This window comes from Oncorhynchus mykiss, chromosome 23, assembly GCF_013265735.2.
Source record: "Oncorhynchus mykiss isolate Arlee chromosome 23, USDA_OmykA_1.1, whole genome shotgun sequence".
NCBI classification, from domain to species: domain Eukaryota; kingdom Metazoa; phylum Chordata; class Actinopteri; order Salmoniformes; family Salmonidae; genus Oncorhynchus; species Oncorhynchus mykiss.
Genome location: NC_048587.1, coordinates 55,067,414 through 55,085,219, shown reverse-complemented (window position 1 = coordinate 55,085,219; position 17,806 = coordinate 55,067,414). Strand labels below are relative to the sequence as shown.

At 40.7% G+C, this 17,806-nt stretch overlaps 1 protein-coding gene and 1 long non-coding RNA gene across 7 annotated transcripts in view; one reads left to right on the top strand and one right to left on the bottom strand.

Annotated features, from left to right (window-relative positions):
* LOC110502992 (centrosomal protein of 170 kDa) overlaps positions 1–14,032 on the bottom strand; it is a 98,352-nt gene extending 84,320 nt beyond the window's left edge. The window contains exons 1-3 of one of the 4 annotated variants that reach the window (XM_021581356.2): positions 13,718–14,029; positions 12,224–12,354; positions 875–1,014 (exon numbers count right to left, since the gene is read on the bottom strand). In XM_021581356.2, the coding sequence (XP_021437031.2) occupies positions 875–1,006 (132 nt within the window). In that variant the 5' untranslated portion in view covers positions 1,007–1,014; positions 12,224–12,354; positions 13,718–14,029. Of the gene's footprint in view, positions 1–874; positions 1,015–12,223; positions 12,355–13,717 lie in introns of all 4 variants that reach the window. The other 3 variants (XM_036960826.1, XM_021581355.2, XM_036960827.1) reach the window with 3 other exon arrangements.
* A 41-nt stretch (positions 14,033–14,073) lies between these two features.
* Positions 14,074–16,391, top strand: LOC110502991. Of its 3 annotated transcripts, XR_002470409.2 has the most exons (4): positions 14,074–14,463; positions 14,707–14,820; positions 15,821–15,896; positions 16,186–16,391. It is a non-coding gene; the product is annotated as an uncharacterized LOC110502991 (long non-coding RNA). The 3 variants fall into 3 exon arrangements; XR_002470407.2 differs by having other exon boundaries at positions 15,821–16,391; XR_002470408.2 differs by lacking the exons at positions 15,821–15,896; positions 16,186–16,391 and having other exon boundaries at positions 14,707–15,305.
* Positions 16,392–17,806: the final 1,415 nt, after the last annotated feature.

Here is a 17,806-nt window from a genome sequence, read left to right as displayed (position 1 = left end):
GCGGATGTTGACGAAAATTATCCCGTTAACGGGATGGGTGCGCCAAGAAGTTAATGTACTTTGGTGCGAAAAGTGCAAATCAATCCCAGAACAACAGCAAAGGACCCTGTGAAGATGCTGGAGGACACAGGTACAAAAGTATCTATATCCACAGTAAAATGAGTCCTATACCGACATAACCTGAAAGACCGCTCAGCAAGGAAGAAGCCACTGCTCCAAAACCGCAATAAACAAAACAGACTACGGTTTGCAACTGCACATGGGGACAAAGATCGTACTTTTTGGAGAAATGTTCTCTGGTCTGATGAAACAAAAATAGAACTGTTTCGGCCATAATGACCATTGTTATGTTTGGAGGAAAAAGTGGGAGGCTTGCAACTGTGAAGCACGGAGGTGGCAGCATCATGTTGTGGGGGTGCTTTGCTGCAGGAGGGACTGGTGCACTTCACAAAATTGATGGCATCATGAGGTAGGAAAATCTTGTTGTGTTGTATCATGTTGGGTTATGTTGTATCATGTTGTGCTGTAACATGGTGTGTTGTATTGTATCATGTTGTTTTGTGTCCTGGTGTGTTGTATCATGTTGTCTTGTATCATGTTGTGCTGTATCATGTTGTACTGTAACATGTTGTCTTGTATCATGTTGTGTTATGTTGATTCATGTGTTGTGTCGTGTTGTGTCATGGTGTCATATCATGTTGTGTTCTGTCATGGTGTATCATATCATGTTGTGTTGTATGATGTGTGGTGTTGTAACAGGTTGTGTTGTTCATGTTATGTTGTAAAAGGTTCTGCTGTATCATGTGATGCTGTAAAAGGTTGTGTTGTATCACGTGATGCTGTAACGTGTTGTATCAATTGGAGCCATACTCACCTGCAGCATGAGCTCGCAGTCGTCTCGGCCGACGAAGATCATCTCCAGGGGCAGACGGTGACGAGTGCCCCCGCTGCTCACCAGGAACCATGATGTGAGACTCATCTCTGCTACGCTACTCACTCCAACCATATGTCATCCTGAGAGAGAGAGCAAGAGAGAGATTGATTGAAAAAGCTTCTTCTACTTTCCCAAACGCACAAGTGGTTATCTCCACCTTGCTACCACAAAAATACTTCCACCCTGCTACCATTCAGCGGGTAAACGCAAGTATTTCCCGCGACTGTACCTCAAAACCAAATGTTTAACTGGCCCACCACTCCACCCTGGACTTGAACAGCCTTTACGACCAGGTCCACCTGTACAAGGCAGCAGTGCCCACCTTCGCCCGAACCCTAAAGAACACCGCTCTCAAACGCAGCCCCAACACTTCACACAGGTGCAACAGATCAATAGACACCCACACCCCAACCAATCAATACCCCACAAGTCAACCATGCCCACACCTCATTTAGGCCCCCTCAGATCAGACCTATGCCCCTCCTGCCCACCCCATGCCGCCCACTCCCACAAAGAGGGCCCCAACATGGAACTCACACATACGCCCAGGCCGTGAGCAGGCAAACTGGCCCAACCCCCACTCTTGCACTATCCCAAGCCATTGGCAATGTACCAGATGCTCAGCAGGCTCTGCTAACACTTACTGGTCTGAGGCCAAACCACACAACCAACAACATTTGACACTTTATAGAACACAAAGCCTTCACTATATCTTCCTGGAATACCCAAGGCCTGAGGTCATCTGCGTTTGGCCTAAAGAGCAGGAACCTTGACTTCACCAAAGAAATCAGAAATACAGACATTGCCATCCTACAAGAAACATGGTATAGAGGAGACGGATCCACTGGTTGCACTATAGGTTACAGAGAGCTGGAAATCCCATCCACCAACCTACCAGGTGTGAAACAGGGAAGGGACTCAGGGGGTATGCTAATTTGATATAGAGCAGATATTGATATAGAGTGGGATGGTTTTCTTTGGCTTGCAAGCCTCCCCCTTTTTGTGTCTTCCAGCATCTTCACAGGGTCCTTTGTTGCGATTCATTTGCACTTTTCGCACCAAAGTACATTCATCTCTAGGAGACAGAATACCTGAGCGATATGATGGCTGTGTGGTCCTATTGTGTTTATACTTGCGTACTATTGTTTGTACAGATGAACGTGGTACCTTCAGACATTTGGAAATTGCTCCCAAAGATGAACCAGACTTGTGGAGATCTACAATTATTTTTCTGAGGTCTTGGCTGATTTCTTTAGATTTTTCCCATGATGTCAAGCAAAGAGGAACTGAGTTTGAAGGTAGGCCTTGAAATACATCCACAGGTGCACATCCAATTGACTCAAATAATGTAAATTAGCCCATCATAAGCTTCTAAAGCCAAGACATCATTTTCTGAATTGTCCAAGTTCCTTAGAGGCACAGTCAACTTAGTATATGTAAACTTTTAACCCACTGGAATTGTGATACAGTGAAATAATCTGTAAAAAGTTGTTGGAAAAATTACTTGTGTCAAGCACAAAGTAGATGTCCTAACCGACTTGCCAAAACTATGGTTTGTTAACAAGAAATTTGTGGAGTGGTTGAAAAACTAGTTTAATTGACTCCAGCCTACAAGTATGTAACCTTCCGACTTCATCTGTATGTATATACTGTATACTGCATCCTACACTAAATTTTCCCTAACCTTGGAGGAATGGAACTGGCGTCTGGTTAGTAATATAGAGTGGTGAGAATTCTGGAGAAGACAGCTCTCCTAATGTTAGTGTGCATGTGTGTGCGTAAATAAGAAGCATGGTATAAAAGGAATGTCTTTGTATATGAACTGCAGAGCTCTCGTGAATAAACATTTGTTTTGACTTTTGTAAGCTGGGAATTCTGTCTGTTTCATTTAAACCAGAACTTTACAAACTCTGGGTTGCTGACCATTTAGAAGAATTGAAATTTATGAACATTGATAACAAAATTCCATATCAAGTCAAAAATGTGATTTTCTGTTGTTTTATCTATATTTCTACACTATGAGTTTGGAATAATACTGTGAACTTGTGAACATTATTATAATGCCCTTTTAGTGTAAGAGCTGTTTGAAAACACCGCCTGAAATTTCAGCCTGTTTTTGTGGGAGGGATTTTCGGACTTCCATGGCGACATCACCATATGGTAAATGAGTTAATAGACCAATAAGAGTTCCAAACTAGAGGTTGACCGATTAAACGGAATGGTCGATTAATTAGGGCCGATTTCAAGTTTTCTTAAAAACCTGTTATGGCTGCATCCCTTTGTTCTCAATTTCCGCCTGAAGACATACCCTAATCTAACTGCCTGTAGCTCAGCCCCAGAGGCAAGGATATGCATATTCTTGGTATCATTTGAATGGAAACATTCTGAAGTTTGTGGAAATGTTAATTGAATGTAGGAGAATATAACACAGTAGATCTGGTGGAAGAAAAGAGAAAGAAAGAGCATACGTTTTGTGTTTTTTATTGTTGTAGCATCATCTTTCACATGTACTAGAATAGCCACACAGTCAGATAGGATGCTGGAGATAATTTTTATGGATAACACGAGGGCAACTGTAGGTGTGCAAAGTTTCAGACTGATAACTTCAGGAATGGGTGAGCTACATGATATTTAGCATGAAGTCACCCAGGTGTCCCACACAAGTTGCCCAAATGTACCCAAGTGGCTGAATTGGTGAAATGACCTATAACTATATACAGCAGCGCAAATAACTATATAAAACATATCAAAAAGCAATTCTAACACACACACACACATTTTTTTGTTGTTTAAATATTAGAAAATAAATATGAAAAAAAAAACAGTACACCCCTTGGAAGTCCCCGTCATAATATTTTGCTGCCTGTGCCCTGTCCCATAGCAGTCTCTTTCTGATGTAAAGCAGAGGCAAACTGAACAAGTAGTGCATTTCATGCGACACAGAACACAACGACGCCTCCATGCTGTGCCCTTTTGGCCCTGAGGCACAGTCATGCCTGCAGTAATGAACTGTGGCATATGAACACCACTGGGGGCACAGGTAGAGTGGGCAGCTTGGCACCGGGGGCTCCCAGTCGGAGTCGCTATCACTGTGAAAGAAAACATTTAAAAAATATTTGTATTGTATGAGCCTTTTATCATCACATGAAATATACAGATACAGTGCCTTGCGAAAGTATTCGGCCCCCTTGAACTTTGCGACCTTTTGCCACATTTCAGGCTTCAAACATAAAGATATAAAACTGTATTTTTTTGTGAAGAATCAACAACAAGTGGGACACAATCATGAAGTGGAACGACATTTATTGGATATTTCAAACTTTTTTAACAAATCAAAAACTGAAAAATTGGGCGTGCAAAATTATTCAGCCCCCTTAAGTTAATACTTTGTAGCGCCACCTTTTGCTGCGATTACAGCTGTAAGTCGCTTGGGGTATGTCTCTATCAGTTTTGCACATCGAGACACTGACATTTTTTCCCATTCCTCCTTGCAAAACAGCTCGAGCTCAGTGAGGTTGGATGGAGAGCATTTGTGAACAGCAGTTTTCAGTTCTTTCCACAGATTCTCAATTGGATTCAGGTCTGGACTTTGTAATAATGTTTTTTTTTCTGGATCAAACGCACCAAATAAATGGACATTTTGGATATATATGGACGGAATGAATTGAACAAAATTACCAATTGTGATGTTTATGGGACATATTGGAGTGCCAACAAAAGAAGCTAGTCAAAGGTAAGGCATGTTTTATATTTTATTTCTGCGTTTTGTGTAGCGCCTGCAGGGTTGAAATATGCCACTCTCTTTGTTTACTGTTGTGCTATCATCAGATAATAGCTTCTTATGCTTTCGCCGAAAAGCCTTTTTAAAATCTGACATGTTGGCTGGATTCCCAACGAGTGTAGCTTTAATTTAGTATCTTACTTTTATTTTTTTTATTTCACCTTTATTTAACCAGGTAGGCAAGTTGAGAACAAGTTCTCATTTACAATTGCGACCTGGCCAAGATAAAGCAAAGCAGTTCGACACATACAACGACACAGAGTTACACATGGAGTAAAACAAACATACAGTCAATAATACAGTATAAACAAGTCTATATACGATGTGAGCAAATGAGGTGAGATAAGGGAGGTAAAGGCAAAAAGGCCATGGTGGCAAAGTAAATACAATATAGCAAGTAAAACACTGGAATGGTAGATTTGCAATGGGAGAATGTGCAAAGTAGAAATAAAAATAATGGGGTGCAAAGGAGCAAAATAAATAAATAAATACAATACAGTAGGGAAAGAGGTAGTTGTTTGGGCTAAATTATAGGTGGGCTATGTACAGGTGCAGTAATCTGTGAGCTGCTCTGACAGTTGGTGCTTAAACTAGTGAGGGAGATAAGTGTTTCCAGTTTCAGAGATTTTTGTAGTTCGTTCCAGTCATTGGCAGCAGAGAACTGGAAGGAGAGGCAGCCAAAGAAAGAATTGGTTTTGGGGGTGACTAGAGAGATATACCCGCTGGAGCATGTGCTACAGGTGGGAGATGCAATGGTGACCAGCGAGCTGAGATAAGGGGGGACTTTACCTTACGTGTGTGATTTAATGAGTTTGATTTTAATATAATTTTATTTTAATTTGCCGCGCTGCATTTTCCCTGGCTTTTTGCTAAGTGGGAAGCAAGCATCCCCTATACCATAAGAAGTTAACTAGTGATTATGATTGATTGTGTTTTATAAGATAAGTTTAATGCTAGCTAGCAACTTACCTTGGCTTACTGCATTCGCGTACATGCAGTCTCCTTGTGGAGTGCAACGAGAGAGAGGCAGGTCGTTATTGCGTTGGACTAGTTAACTGTAAGGTTGCAAGATTGAATACCCCGAGCTGACAAGGTGAAAATCTGTCGTTCTGCCCCTGAACGAGGCAGTTAACCCACCGTTCCTAGGCCGTCATTGAAAATAAGAATGTGTTCTTAACTGACTTCCGTGTAAGAGGTTAAAAGCTAATCATACACATTGTTGAAAATGTGCTTGTTTTGCCTACTGTTACTGCGTGAGAATATGTTTAAAACACAGAGTAGTTTTTCAAATCACAAATGCAGTGTAACAATCAAACCTCCTGTCCAAGGGGATTGAAAGACGAGCCAAGGCCATCCTCAGGAAGCATTGAGCTTACTTCCTGTTTCTCATGCCTTCTCCTCCTCACAAAGCATTCACAGTCACATGTTTGATAGTGTATTGATGCTGTATTGTTTGCCCTTCATGTTCTGATACTTTAATGTTACCCCTTCCTTGTGTTTTTTGTAATAAATAATAATAATATAATTTTTTTACAAAAAGCATGCACAGTCAGCTCAGAACAATCCAGCTCTCTGACATGGGGGGTGGGGGGGTGGTTTCCTACCAGCCAAGACAATGAAGTCATCCCTTAAAGGACAAAAATAATTGGAGAAAGCACAAGCGAATCTAGCATAATCAGCTCTTTGGCTAATCCCCTTCTAAGCCATAGCATTACTTTATCTAAATACAACATGACAAATTGTGTAAGTAGTATAGTGATCTCATTCCAGCCATTCAAAATCATTCCCTAATCGCTAAACCAATCAGATTTCAGGCTCCCTCTGAGCGAAAGTGACATATGAATGGAGCGTTCTCTTCCGGGTGTCTCTAATGTGTTTCTCTCCTGTGACCATGGATCCTCCAAGTAGCGCCATGGTCACATGATTCAACAGTCCCTCAGCCTCCTTATCCCATCATAGGCCAGGGCTACTGACTATCACAGGACTAAGACCACCTATCACTGCCAGATGCGCGCGCACACACACACACACAAAATAATGCATAGGCAATCTGTGCAAGCACTCCCACATATATCCAAGATGCTGAGGCAGGTGTTTCAGTAAAGGCTGCCATGTTAAATGTGGCCTCCTGTCAACTAAAAGGAACTAGATTGTAAAACCTCATAAATGAAATAGATTGTAAAATCTCATAAATGAAATAGCTTGTAAAATCTCGTAAATGAAATAGATTGTAAAATCTCATAAATGAAATAGCTTGTAAAATCTCATAAATGAAATAACTTGCCTGATCTTCTTATTTGCTTCAGCAGGCCCAAAGCTAGCCCTTTACTTTGATACATGGCTGCATCGACAGTCCGAAAGAATAGGGAGGCAAGACAACAGCCCAGGGCAATAAACAACTAAAAGGACTGGATCTTACTCTGTCTTATTCTGGTCCCAGATGACTGCACTATTATTTACAGTCAGGCCAGACCAGACCATACCAGAGGCCAGGCCAGACCAGAAAACACAGAGGTATATATCTAACTTTTCACAAAAGGAAAGATCAAACACAAGGATCCTTTCTTTAAAGGCTGCACAGCTAGGCTGCACAGCAATCCCATCAATCTGTTTGTTTTTTGGTATGGGAGTGATTACTCATCACTGGCAGGCTACATCTTATATAACCACACAATCAATTGATGTTGTGTATCCATTCCTTGAGGGCACCGTGGCCTCAGACAACATCCCTTGCTAATATTAGACGTGATTACAAAACCAACAGAGAGCGCAGACACTGGCTGTGTCCGGAAACCAATACTAGCTCACTACATACTTAAACAGCATACTATGTACTCATTGTTGCATACTATTTAGCATATACCGTTTAGTAAAATGTATGCAGTATGCCACGGCCGCAACGCAGTAGCTGGCTGAGTAGATGGGACGGGGTCAAGTGCGGGTAGATCTTTCCAAATTCAACGGACATGCATCGCATTAGCCAGCCTGATAATAGTTTTTTTTCAATTCGATACATTTCTCTAAAATGGTTATAGCCAGACTATCACATTGGACCCAATGGAGTCATGAGCCTACTCAGGCTGGTTATAGGCAGACTATCACATTGGACCTATACTGTAGTAGACCATATAGCACATCGATCCTATTTAAAAAGGACTGAAGATGGAGACAGATCATTTGGGTCCATTTCAACATATTTATCAGTGAAACCAAAGTCCTGTAACATATATAAATTAAATCCAATAGCCTAGTACACACACAAAAATGTTTCAAATGTTCAACTTAAAAGGCTATTGCACAGACAAACGTAGACAGTTGGGTGTGTGTCGCAAATTCAGAACCGTTGGACGGCAACATAATAAACTAAAGCACTGTTCATTGGGAACAAGATCAGAATGACTGCTAAGGGTTGATCCATAAATGTAATAATTAAATAGGTAGCCACGCCTACAAACTAAACCAATCCATATGTTCAAATAAACAGTCCTGGGCTGGTTTTCCCAAAAGCAATGGGAAAAATAATCATCTTAATTCCATTGAAACTAAAAGGACGAAAGATGGTCTTGGTGCTACGAAGCTTTTGGGAGACCCAATAACTCAATAACTCAGTCACATCCCGAGTCCCCGGTGCCGACACGCTCAGAAATCAAAAGGTGGTTTAGTATTTTCTTTAAAAGCTCGGGCAAAGGCTAAGAGAACAAGAAACACTTTTCAATGAAAACAGAAATCCACTTTGGGTAAAAAATACATTTTAAAAAGGCTTCTGTTTTCTAAAATGTAGCCTATGATACAATACTCGATACGATTCAAAAACGGATTAGCCTACATTTGAACACCATCGCTATTCGGCATTTTCCCAATTAGGTAGCCCAATTCTATTGTTTGGCTACTTGAAGAGAACTAGGGCCTATCACTCGCAGCCCACCTCTTCCAATGCATTGTGGAAAAGTATGCATCTAATCCTACTAGATGAAGAGCTGAAATTATAAGAACGTCCTGGCATTTAAACCATACTAGATTTGAAAGAATTCACATACTTAAAACTTTCTATTTTGGTATCATGAGAATGCTCTATTGTGTTGTTTTGCATTAATTGGTGCATTTTTGGGAGCTCATCCCAATACCTAATTGATCAGCTGTTGTAAAAGCCTTAATGAGTACGAAATCCAGGCATTTCAAGTATACTCAATTGTCAAAATGTCACATACTATAAAACCATTTTTTTGGTGTACTCAAATGGCCTACTATTTAGGTCGCAAGAATGGGTATTCAGACACGGTCAGAGTCTGGTAATTTGGGGGGAAATGTGACTATGCAATAGGAAGACTTCCAACTAAACTACTGGGCACACATTGAGGGTACAATGGCTTATTCCCAGGGGCGTGTTGCTGCTTCATGCTGACTGTCTGTATGGAGACAATTCACTTTGAAGTTTGTACCAGAATGGACTACTTTTCCTGTGCTCATACATGAAAAACACATTGTGTAACTTGCTTACCTAACCACAATGTGCCACTATGCCAACTGCTCACATAGAATAGTATTTGTATTGCCATCCTTTAACCAGCATATCCTTATATGATCTCAGTTAGACTATGGATCCGTAATAACATGGCTTAATTCATAAATGCAAAAATTATTATTTGGTGACAGAACAAAATAACTATCACAAAGGACTCAGCACTTACATGGCTGTCTAGGTGAGATACGTCTAGGTGAGATACGTCTAGGTGAGATACGTCTAGGTGAGATAAGCAATCTCATCCATTTTTGTTTCATTCAAGAGCCCCCGGGATAGGCTAAGATAGGCTGACTGCAAAGTTGAACAATAGCTAACAGTCTCCCTTTCTTAGTGAACCGTATTGCTGGATGCTACAGTATGGGGACAGGAGACCTTATAGGGAGAATGGCTATGGAAAACAAGCTCTACAGACCAACTCTGTTTGACCAAATTAACTCAAAGAGCCCCTATCTTCGCAAAACATTTCCTTGTAGACAGCACATAGACAGCACATATACAGCACATAGACAGCATCCAGACAGCACCCACACAGCACCTAGACAGCACCCAGACAGCACCCACACAGCACCCAGACAGCACATAGACAGCACATAGACAGCACATAGACATCACCTAGACAGCACCTAGACAGCACATAGACAGCACATAGACAACACCTAGACAGCTCATCTATCACCTGAGCAGCTTGTGAGAAAAACCAAACTGTGCAATAATCCTGCAACCTAAACTGAGCCTGATTGTGATCAGTACGTAAAACCCTTATTTAATACACATGCTCATTGACCTTAATTTTTTAAATCTTTTATTTTATTTATCTGTTATTTTACCAGGTAAGTTGACTGAGAACACATTCTCATTTACAGCAACGATCTGGGGAATAGTTACAGGAGAGAGGAGGGGGGTGAATGAGCCAATTGTAAGCTGGGGATGATTAGGTGACCATGATGGTTTGAGGGCCAGATTTAGCCAGGACACCGGGGTCAACCCCCCTACTCTTACGATAAGTGCCATGGGATCTTTAATGATCCATATGACCTACATATGGAAATACATGCTGGGCATACTGTATGTTTACTCAGATAGGCTTCAACGTATAGACTGTAATTGATGCCTGTAATACTATTGACATTCAAATGTCTGTACATGTTGTAAGTGCAGCATGGCATAATTGTTTACATTAAAAATAGCAATGAAAATGTATATTCAAGTGAATCCCGATTGGGCATCCGTTCACATCCATTCACATCAAACAATAGATTACAATCCTTTTACAACGTCATTGATAGATGTTCTTAAAAATCCCTAATTCAACAGCAGCACGGAAAAATGACCAGCTATGAACAATAAGGTATATATTATTATTATTATTAATCATAGTATTATTATAAGCTAAATTGATATAGGTCACTGGTGATTTAGCACACATGCAACAATGTCATGATGGATATAATCATAACATTCTCTAGGGATATGGGGAACCTGCACTAATGGTGACCCTACTGGCTGGTGCCAGACATAAGGATGTGGACATCAGTAGATGACATGGGACACTGAATTCATTGGTCACAGTCATGCACCATCTAGGATCTGGTCTATACAGGGTGGTAGCAGTGAAAGGAGGCTCCAGACACATTACTCCAGACACAAAAATACATGTATGTTTTATTTTAGAAAAACATCATGCATAAGCGGAAAAGTGTATGTTAAGCTCATACAGGTTATTATAGAGCAAGTCAAGAAAATGTTTGATTCAGTAAATACACTGACCACAGCCTGTGAATCTGAAACATTAGCTCCACCTTGCTCGGCTCTGGCCTTACTAGGGACATTAGCACTTAACTAGCCATTCCAAGTTAACAATGACACCACCTCTAATGTTGTCCAGAGATGGCCTTCCTATTTTCACAGGACAATAAAAATAGCCATGTCACTCACACAGAAACAGAGACTGGCACGTGGAAAGAAATTATCCATACTGGCAAAGATAATAGGCCAATGTCACACCCCAAAACGGATGTGAAGTTGATTGCATGTAGTTTGAGACACTTATTCTACATGTGGAAAAAGTGGATGTTATTGTTCTATAACATGGCTGATGGAATAGATGCAACTAGCCTACCCATGGTATAACTACAATTATAAACTGGTGGTTCAAGCCCTGAATTCTGATTGGCTGACAGCCGTGGTATATCACACTGTATACCACCGGTATGACAAATAATGTATTTTTACTGCTCTAATTCCGTTAGTAACCAGTCTATAATAGCAATAAGGCACCTCGGGGTTTGTGGTATATGGCCAATATACCACGACTAAGGGCTGTATCCAGGCACTCCGAGTTGCGTTGTGCATAAGAACAGCCCTTAGGTGTGATATTGGCCATATACCACACCCCCTTGGGCCTTATTGCTTAATTATCCCTCTCCTTGAAAACAAGAGCCCATTATTCTTTCAGGCAATTAACCCATAAACCTCTAGTAAAATAGACCTGGTGGAAGCTTCAGTTATATTCTTAGTGTGTATAACAACACTATTATAACAACACACTATTATAACAACACTGAAAAGGGAACTGACCCCGTGGCAGTGTCTATGGCAGAGTGAAGTAGGAGTGTCTCATGAACAACATACAAAATGCTGTAGTAAAGTGAACTCATTTCCCAAGCTTCCTCTTGGCTGTTAAGAAACAATGGCAGGGCTGGACAACAAAGTCCTCAAACATAAAAAATTAAGATATTCTTGTTGTTATCAGGAGGTCATTGAGACTAGACTCCAAAAAGAGCTTCATGAGTGGCATGATGACCTTGATAATAATTTACATTATACTGTATACCTTGTTGTTACCAGGAGGTCATTGAGACTAGACTCTAAAAAGAGCTTCATGAGTGGCATAAGGACCTTGATAATAATTTACAGTATACTCTCAAATTGATGCAGAACTATATTTAAAGTACTCTAACTAAAGTATGGTAAAATGGGTCAGTACTTAGGCGTAGGCTACTTCAGTGTGCTGCCTCTCCAGTCATCCAATGAGTCGGACACAGCTGCCTACAGCCAGTGGTTACAGTTGGAGTGCTGGCTATGATTATCAGTGGCACAGGCCCAACACTTGAATTCCTGCAGGAGGAGACAGCGATTCAAAAGCAGATGGTCACTGTCCCGCTCTCAAAGAATACCAGTCTGTTTCACACTGTCCCACTCTCAAAGAATTCCAGTCTGTTTCACACAGACAAATGGCTGTTTAATGCAGGAGCTGTACCAGAAGTTATTTAATAAATTGGTTTATTAAGGTTCTAGCTATTGTAAGCCAATCAATTTGTCTGACTATTGTCTTTCTAAAATGTGTGTATAGTATTATTTCACAGACCACCGCCTGCCTGATTCACATTAGTTTATCACTTTTCATGAGCATAATGGACAAAGCAGAATCTCGAGCTTTACTGATTAAAAAAAAGAGAGAGCTCTTTTCGAAACACCCCTCTAATTCATGGGAGTTTGACATTAGGTGACGTCTTGAAAGAGGTTCGAGATTGTCTCATGAAGAGGACTGCATTACAAACTAAACCACAAATATAAAATTATTCAGATGCATTGGCAGCACTTTTTAAGTTGAAGCCTTGTGTGGTGAAAAAACCTATACATTACACAAAGAGAGCCGATATGAAGTAAACTGAGGCAAGCTGTCTGGCTTCAAAATAAAGCCCCCACACTACAAAACACACAAGGGCTTCATCTCGGGAAAGAAACAACTGACCGAAAAGAAAGGGATATACTCAGAAAAGTCCTCTGACATTACAAATAGACGAACCAATCGGATAAAAGCCCTGGCCCGTAAAACTCCACTGATTAACTGGGAACAACAGGACATTCAGATAACCCGACCGGTCCAGTACTGCCTAGCCTGAGGATAGCCTGGTTGGCTAAAGCTAAAGGCAAGCATTAGACTATCAAATTGTATCAACTAAAGGAAATGTAGCAAATAATCAAACACTACAGTAGCGTTATCTTCTCAGATACACAGTAGCCGATTACATGGCAGGGGAGATTTGCAACAATGCAGCAAGCCCACAAAAGCTGGAGAAGTGGCCATGCATGCAGCATGACAATACACTGCAACCAGCCTAACCAGTCTCACTACTCTCTCTATATAACGTTAGCCAATAAAACATCAGCTTTTATAGGCTAATCATTCTGCACAGCCCCATTGTAAATTTTGAGTTGTATAATTTAAAACGTTCATCTGCTCTTTCATAATTCACAAATATGCCCTGGAATGAAAACGTTGTAGCCAATTATATCATTGTTCCAGTTACATTGTCAGAAAGTAGGCCTAAAAACAGAAAAGATGGAGTGGGAATTCCAAGAACTGCATTTATTTATTCATTTGTACAGTTGGTTTACTTGGAAGCAATACAACATTCTCTCCAAGACAATCATACAGCTGTGGAAAACGTTTCATTAACTTGTATTTCTCACTTACCTTTTATTTACTGCTCTATTTCGCTGGCTTTTATGGTGGAGGCTTGCAATATCCAATGGAACTGTACACTGATCTCGGTGCCCAGACCTAGTAGCCTATGTACGTTGGTCTTCTCTCAGTTGCTCAGCAATAACGCTTTTCCTTACAAATAGCAGTTTCCTACATCCTCCACGAGTCGCCAGCGTCTGCAGTTCCAGCTCGACCCGGTGGGCGTGTTCTCCAGATTGATTGACAAATACAATAAATGCAACTATCAAAAACAAAGATGTTCAACAATTTTGTTACAATATGCTAATAAATTCGATACATATGTATTCGTGTACATTGTTTTGGCCGAATAAAAGCTATTTTATGTGATTGTGAAAACTGATCTCGCGATCAAACCAATCTGATAGGCCTACCAACGCGATATTGTGGTTGTAGTTTTTATTTTAAACAGCTCAACGAAAGTTGAGCATCACCTAAAACTACAAGTTCCAAGGCCCATTGCTTGATTCAGGGAGGTATTTGGAAAGCTGCTTGATTCAACGGCTCACAGCTGAATTGAAGCTAGACATGCATCAACTCTGCTGATATCTACATGGTAGCAACGTTTTTGGTCTGACTTATTTTGTGTAACTTAGCTAGCTAAATACATCAAGGACACACATATAGATACGTTCACACGTTATCCATGAAGCCACAGTTCGATTATGTTGAGCCTAGGAGGAAGAAGAGTTGGGAGCGTATCAAACTAATCTGAAGAGGTAACGTTAGGCTAGCTAGCTAGCCATAACATTTTGCTAACTAACGTTAGCTAGCTCGTCTTTTTGTTGTATTTGTGGTTGACATTAGCCATAGGCCTAGCTACTTAAGGTGTTGCAAGAGCTGGCTAAATAAGAAAACATCCCAAATGTACTCTCTAGCCTGTCTCTTCAAAATATAGATAGATACAATGTAATTTGTTTGTAATTGAGCCGTGCAAATACACAGTCATATCTGTTACACAGTAAACCTTTCAACATGATGATTTGACCCCGAAAGAGAGCCAACCGCAGCATCCAGCAGCAGAAGGCAGCACGACTGGAGAGGACTCATGAACCGAAGGCAACAGAGTGAAGCTGGTACTTTAGCCACAACCCCACTCACTGCCTGTGATCAATGTCATCACTTCAGTACCATAGACCAGGGGTCTCCAACCCCAGTTCTGGAAAGCTACTGGGTGTGCAGGCTTTCATTCCAGCCCTGCAGTAACACACCTAGCTAATTTAATTTATCATAGTCCAGATTGTGGACTCTCATACTCCAGACTCAGGACTATGCTAAGCTGAATACTTTAATCAGATGTGTAAGGGATGGGCTGGAGCAAAAACCTGCACCCCTCTTGCAGCTCTCCTGGACTGGAATTGGAGAACCCTGTAAAAGACACAAAGCATTATGGAACAGGGTGATTCCATGCCAGGATAGACCCAAACTATTTTTGTATCTCCAATTGTTGTGGCAATTCTCACAGAGAAGCTTCACTGGGAGGAACGGTTTTTGATATGCTTCTTACATCTGTAACACAATTTTTTTTGAAAATCATAAATAAAGTGGCCATCTTAGGACCCGTTTAGACCTATACATGCTTCCTGTACAACCCATTGATCTGTGAACCATACATGATAAAAACAAAACCTTGTTGTCAATATTCTCCAAATAGTGTGCTTTATTTGCAGAAGTTTTTATGTGAGCTTTATTTGTCAATGTTTGAATATGAGAATTACCAGAACAATCTGAAATACCAAAAATATTTTCTGGCCATGCTGACGTGGAATCGTCCATCAGCACTGATTTTCCAGAGTGACATACTCACTTCATTATACATATCCTTGGTTGTTTTGTAGCTAGTGTAACGACCCTGGGTTTATAAGCGAGGATATCGACTCTGCCGCTTGAGCATGCTTTTGGGGCACAGTCGATAGCGCGCTGGACTTCGGGCTAGAAGGTTGAGGGTTCGAGATCTGCTCCCTGCCTGTTTCATTAATTACACCAATTACATTGGTGTCAGAAGTAGGATTAGTGTCACAATCAACCTTTGTATTTGTAAAGGTACATATACTAATTAATTGTGTTGTGTTTCAGTCAATCAACTGTGATCACTCCTGCAAAAGAAACAAAAAGAGAAACTTTTCCTTCAAAGAAAAACTATTTTCCAAAGGTACTATCTTCAAGACTGCATAAGCATCTATGATAAGACTTAAGACAATTAACACAACGCAGATGTCTAGATGTCCTTTCCCTTTATCAGCCTAGGGCAATATATTTATTGATCACCAAAAACCCTATTGGAAATGTTATCACATTATGATTGCATTATTGAGTTTAGACACTGGTGGTGTGGCAGATTAACTAGGTTTTTTCCCACTTTCGGTGGGTGCAGCACTGTTATTGTCCCATTGTGAATTTGTTCATGACTGACACAGACAATCTGTAATCCATTTTACCAGAGTTGTCAAGATAATGTGAGCTCTAGCATGCCTGCCGTTCAAGACCTGGTCCACATTCTGCACAACCAGTCAGTACATCAAGCACCTGGAGGCTGAGGTCCATTCATTTTGTTACGTTACAGCCTTATTATAAAATGTATTTAATTGTTTTTTCCCCTCACGAATCTACACACAATACCCCATAATGACAAAGTAAAAACAGGTTTTTAGACATTTTTGCAAATAAAAAAATAAATAATAAAAAACGGAAATATTACATTTACATAAGTATTCAGACCCTTTACTCAGTACTTTGTTGAAGCACCTTTGGCAGCGTTTACAGCCTCAAGTCTTCTTTGGTATGACGCTACAAGCTTGGCACACCTGTATTTGGGGAGTTTCTCCCGTTCTTCTCTGCATATCCTTTCAAGCTCTGTCAGGTTGAATGGGGAGCGTCGCTGCACAGCTATTTTCAGATCTCTCCAGAGATATTTGATCGGGTTCAAGTCCGGGCTCTGGCTGAGCCACTCAAAGACATTCAGAGACTTGTCCCGAAGCCACTCCTGAGTTGTCTTGGCTGTGTACTTAGGGTCGTTTTCCTGTTGGAAGGTGAACCTTCGCCAGAGGAAATCATCAACAGAGAAATGCTGGAGTTCTGTCAGAGTGACCATTGGGTTCTTGGTCACCTCCCTGACCAAGGCCCTTCTCCCCCGATTGCTCAGTTTGGCCTGGCTGCTAGCTCTAGGAAGAGTCTTGGTGGTTCCAAACTTATTCCATTTAAGAATGATGGAGGCTACTGTGTTCTTGGAGATCTTCAATGCTGCAGAAATGTTTTGGTTCCCTTCCCCAGATCCGTTCCTTGACAAAATCCTGTCTTGGAGCTCTATCGACAATTCATTCAACCTCATGGCTTGGTTTTTGCTCTGACATGCACTGTCAACTGCTGGACCTTATGTGTACCACAGGTGAACTCCAAGTTATAGAAACATCTCAAGGTTGATCAATGAAAACAGGATGTACCTGAGCTCAATTTTAAGTCTCATAACAAAGGGTCTGAATACTTATGTCAATACGATATTTCAGTTCTTTATTTTTCAGACATTTGCAAAAAAATCTAAAATCCTATTTTTGCTTCGTCATCTGGTATAGTGCTGTAGATTGATGAGGAATAAACAACTATTTAATTAATTTTAGAATAACGCTGTAACGTAACAAAATGTGGAAAAAGTCAAGGGGTGTGAATACTTTCTGAATGCACTGTATCTGTTGTTTGTAACTGTGTCTTTGGAAGTTTTTGGAGCTGGTCAAAATAGGATTCTATCTGGTCCCAGGTGGAATACAATGTTGGTTGACCCTCAAATGGTATACTTAATTTTTTTGAACTTTAGGAATAGCATAAAATCTTTGAGCCAAAGAGAGGTTAAGGGAGGATTGACAGATTTCCAATTCAATAAAATCCTTCTGCGGGCTAACACGGAGGCAAAGACAATAGCTTCTAGTTTTCTATTGGACTGGAAAGGATTTTCTTGTGGTACTCCAAAAATAGCTGTTTCTGCTCTGGCCTGCAACTCTATAATAGCTTTTTCTGCTCTGGGCTGCAACCCTATAATAGCTGCTTCTGCTCTGGCCTGCAACTCTATAA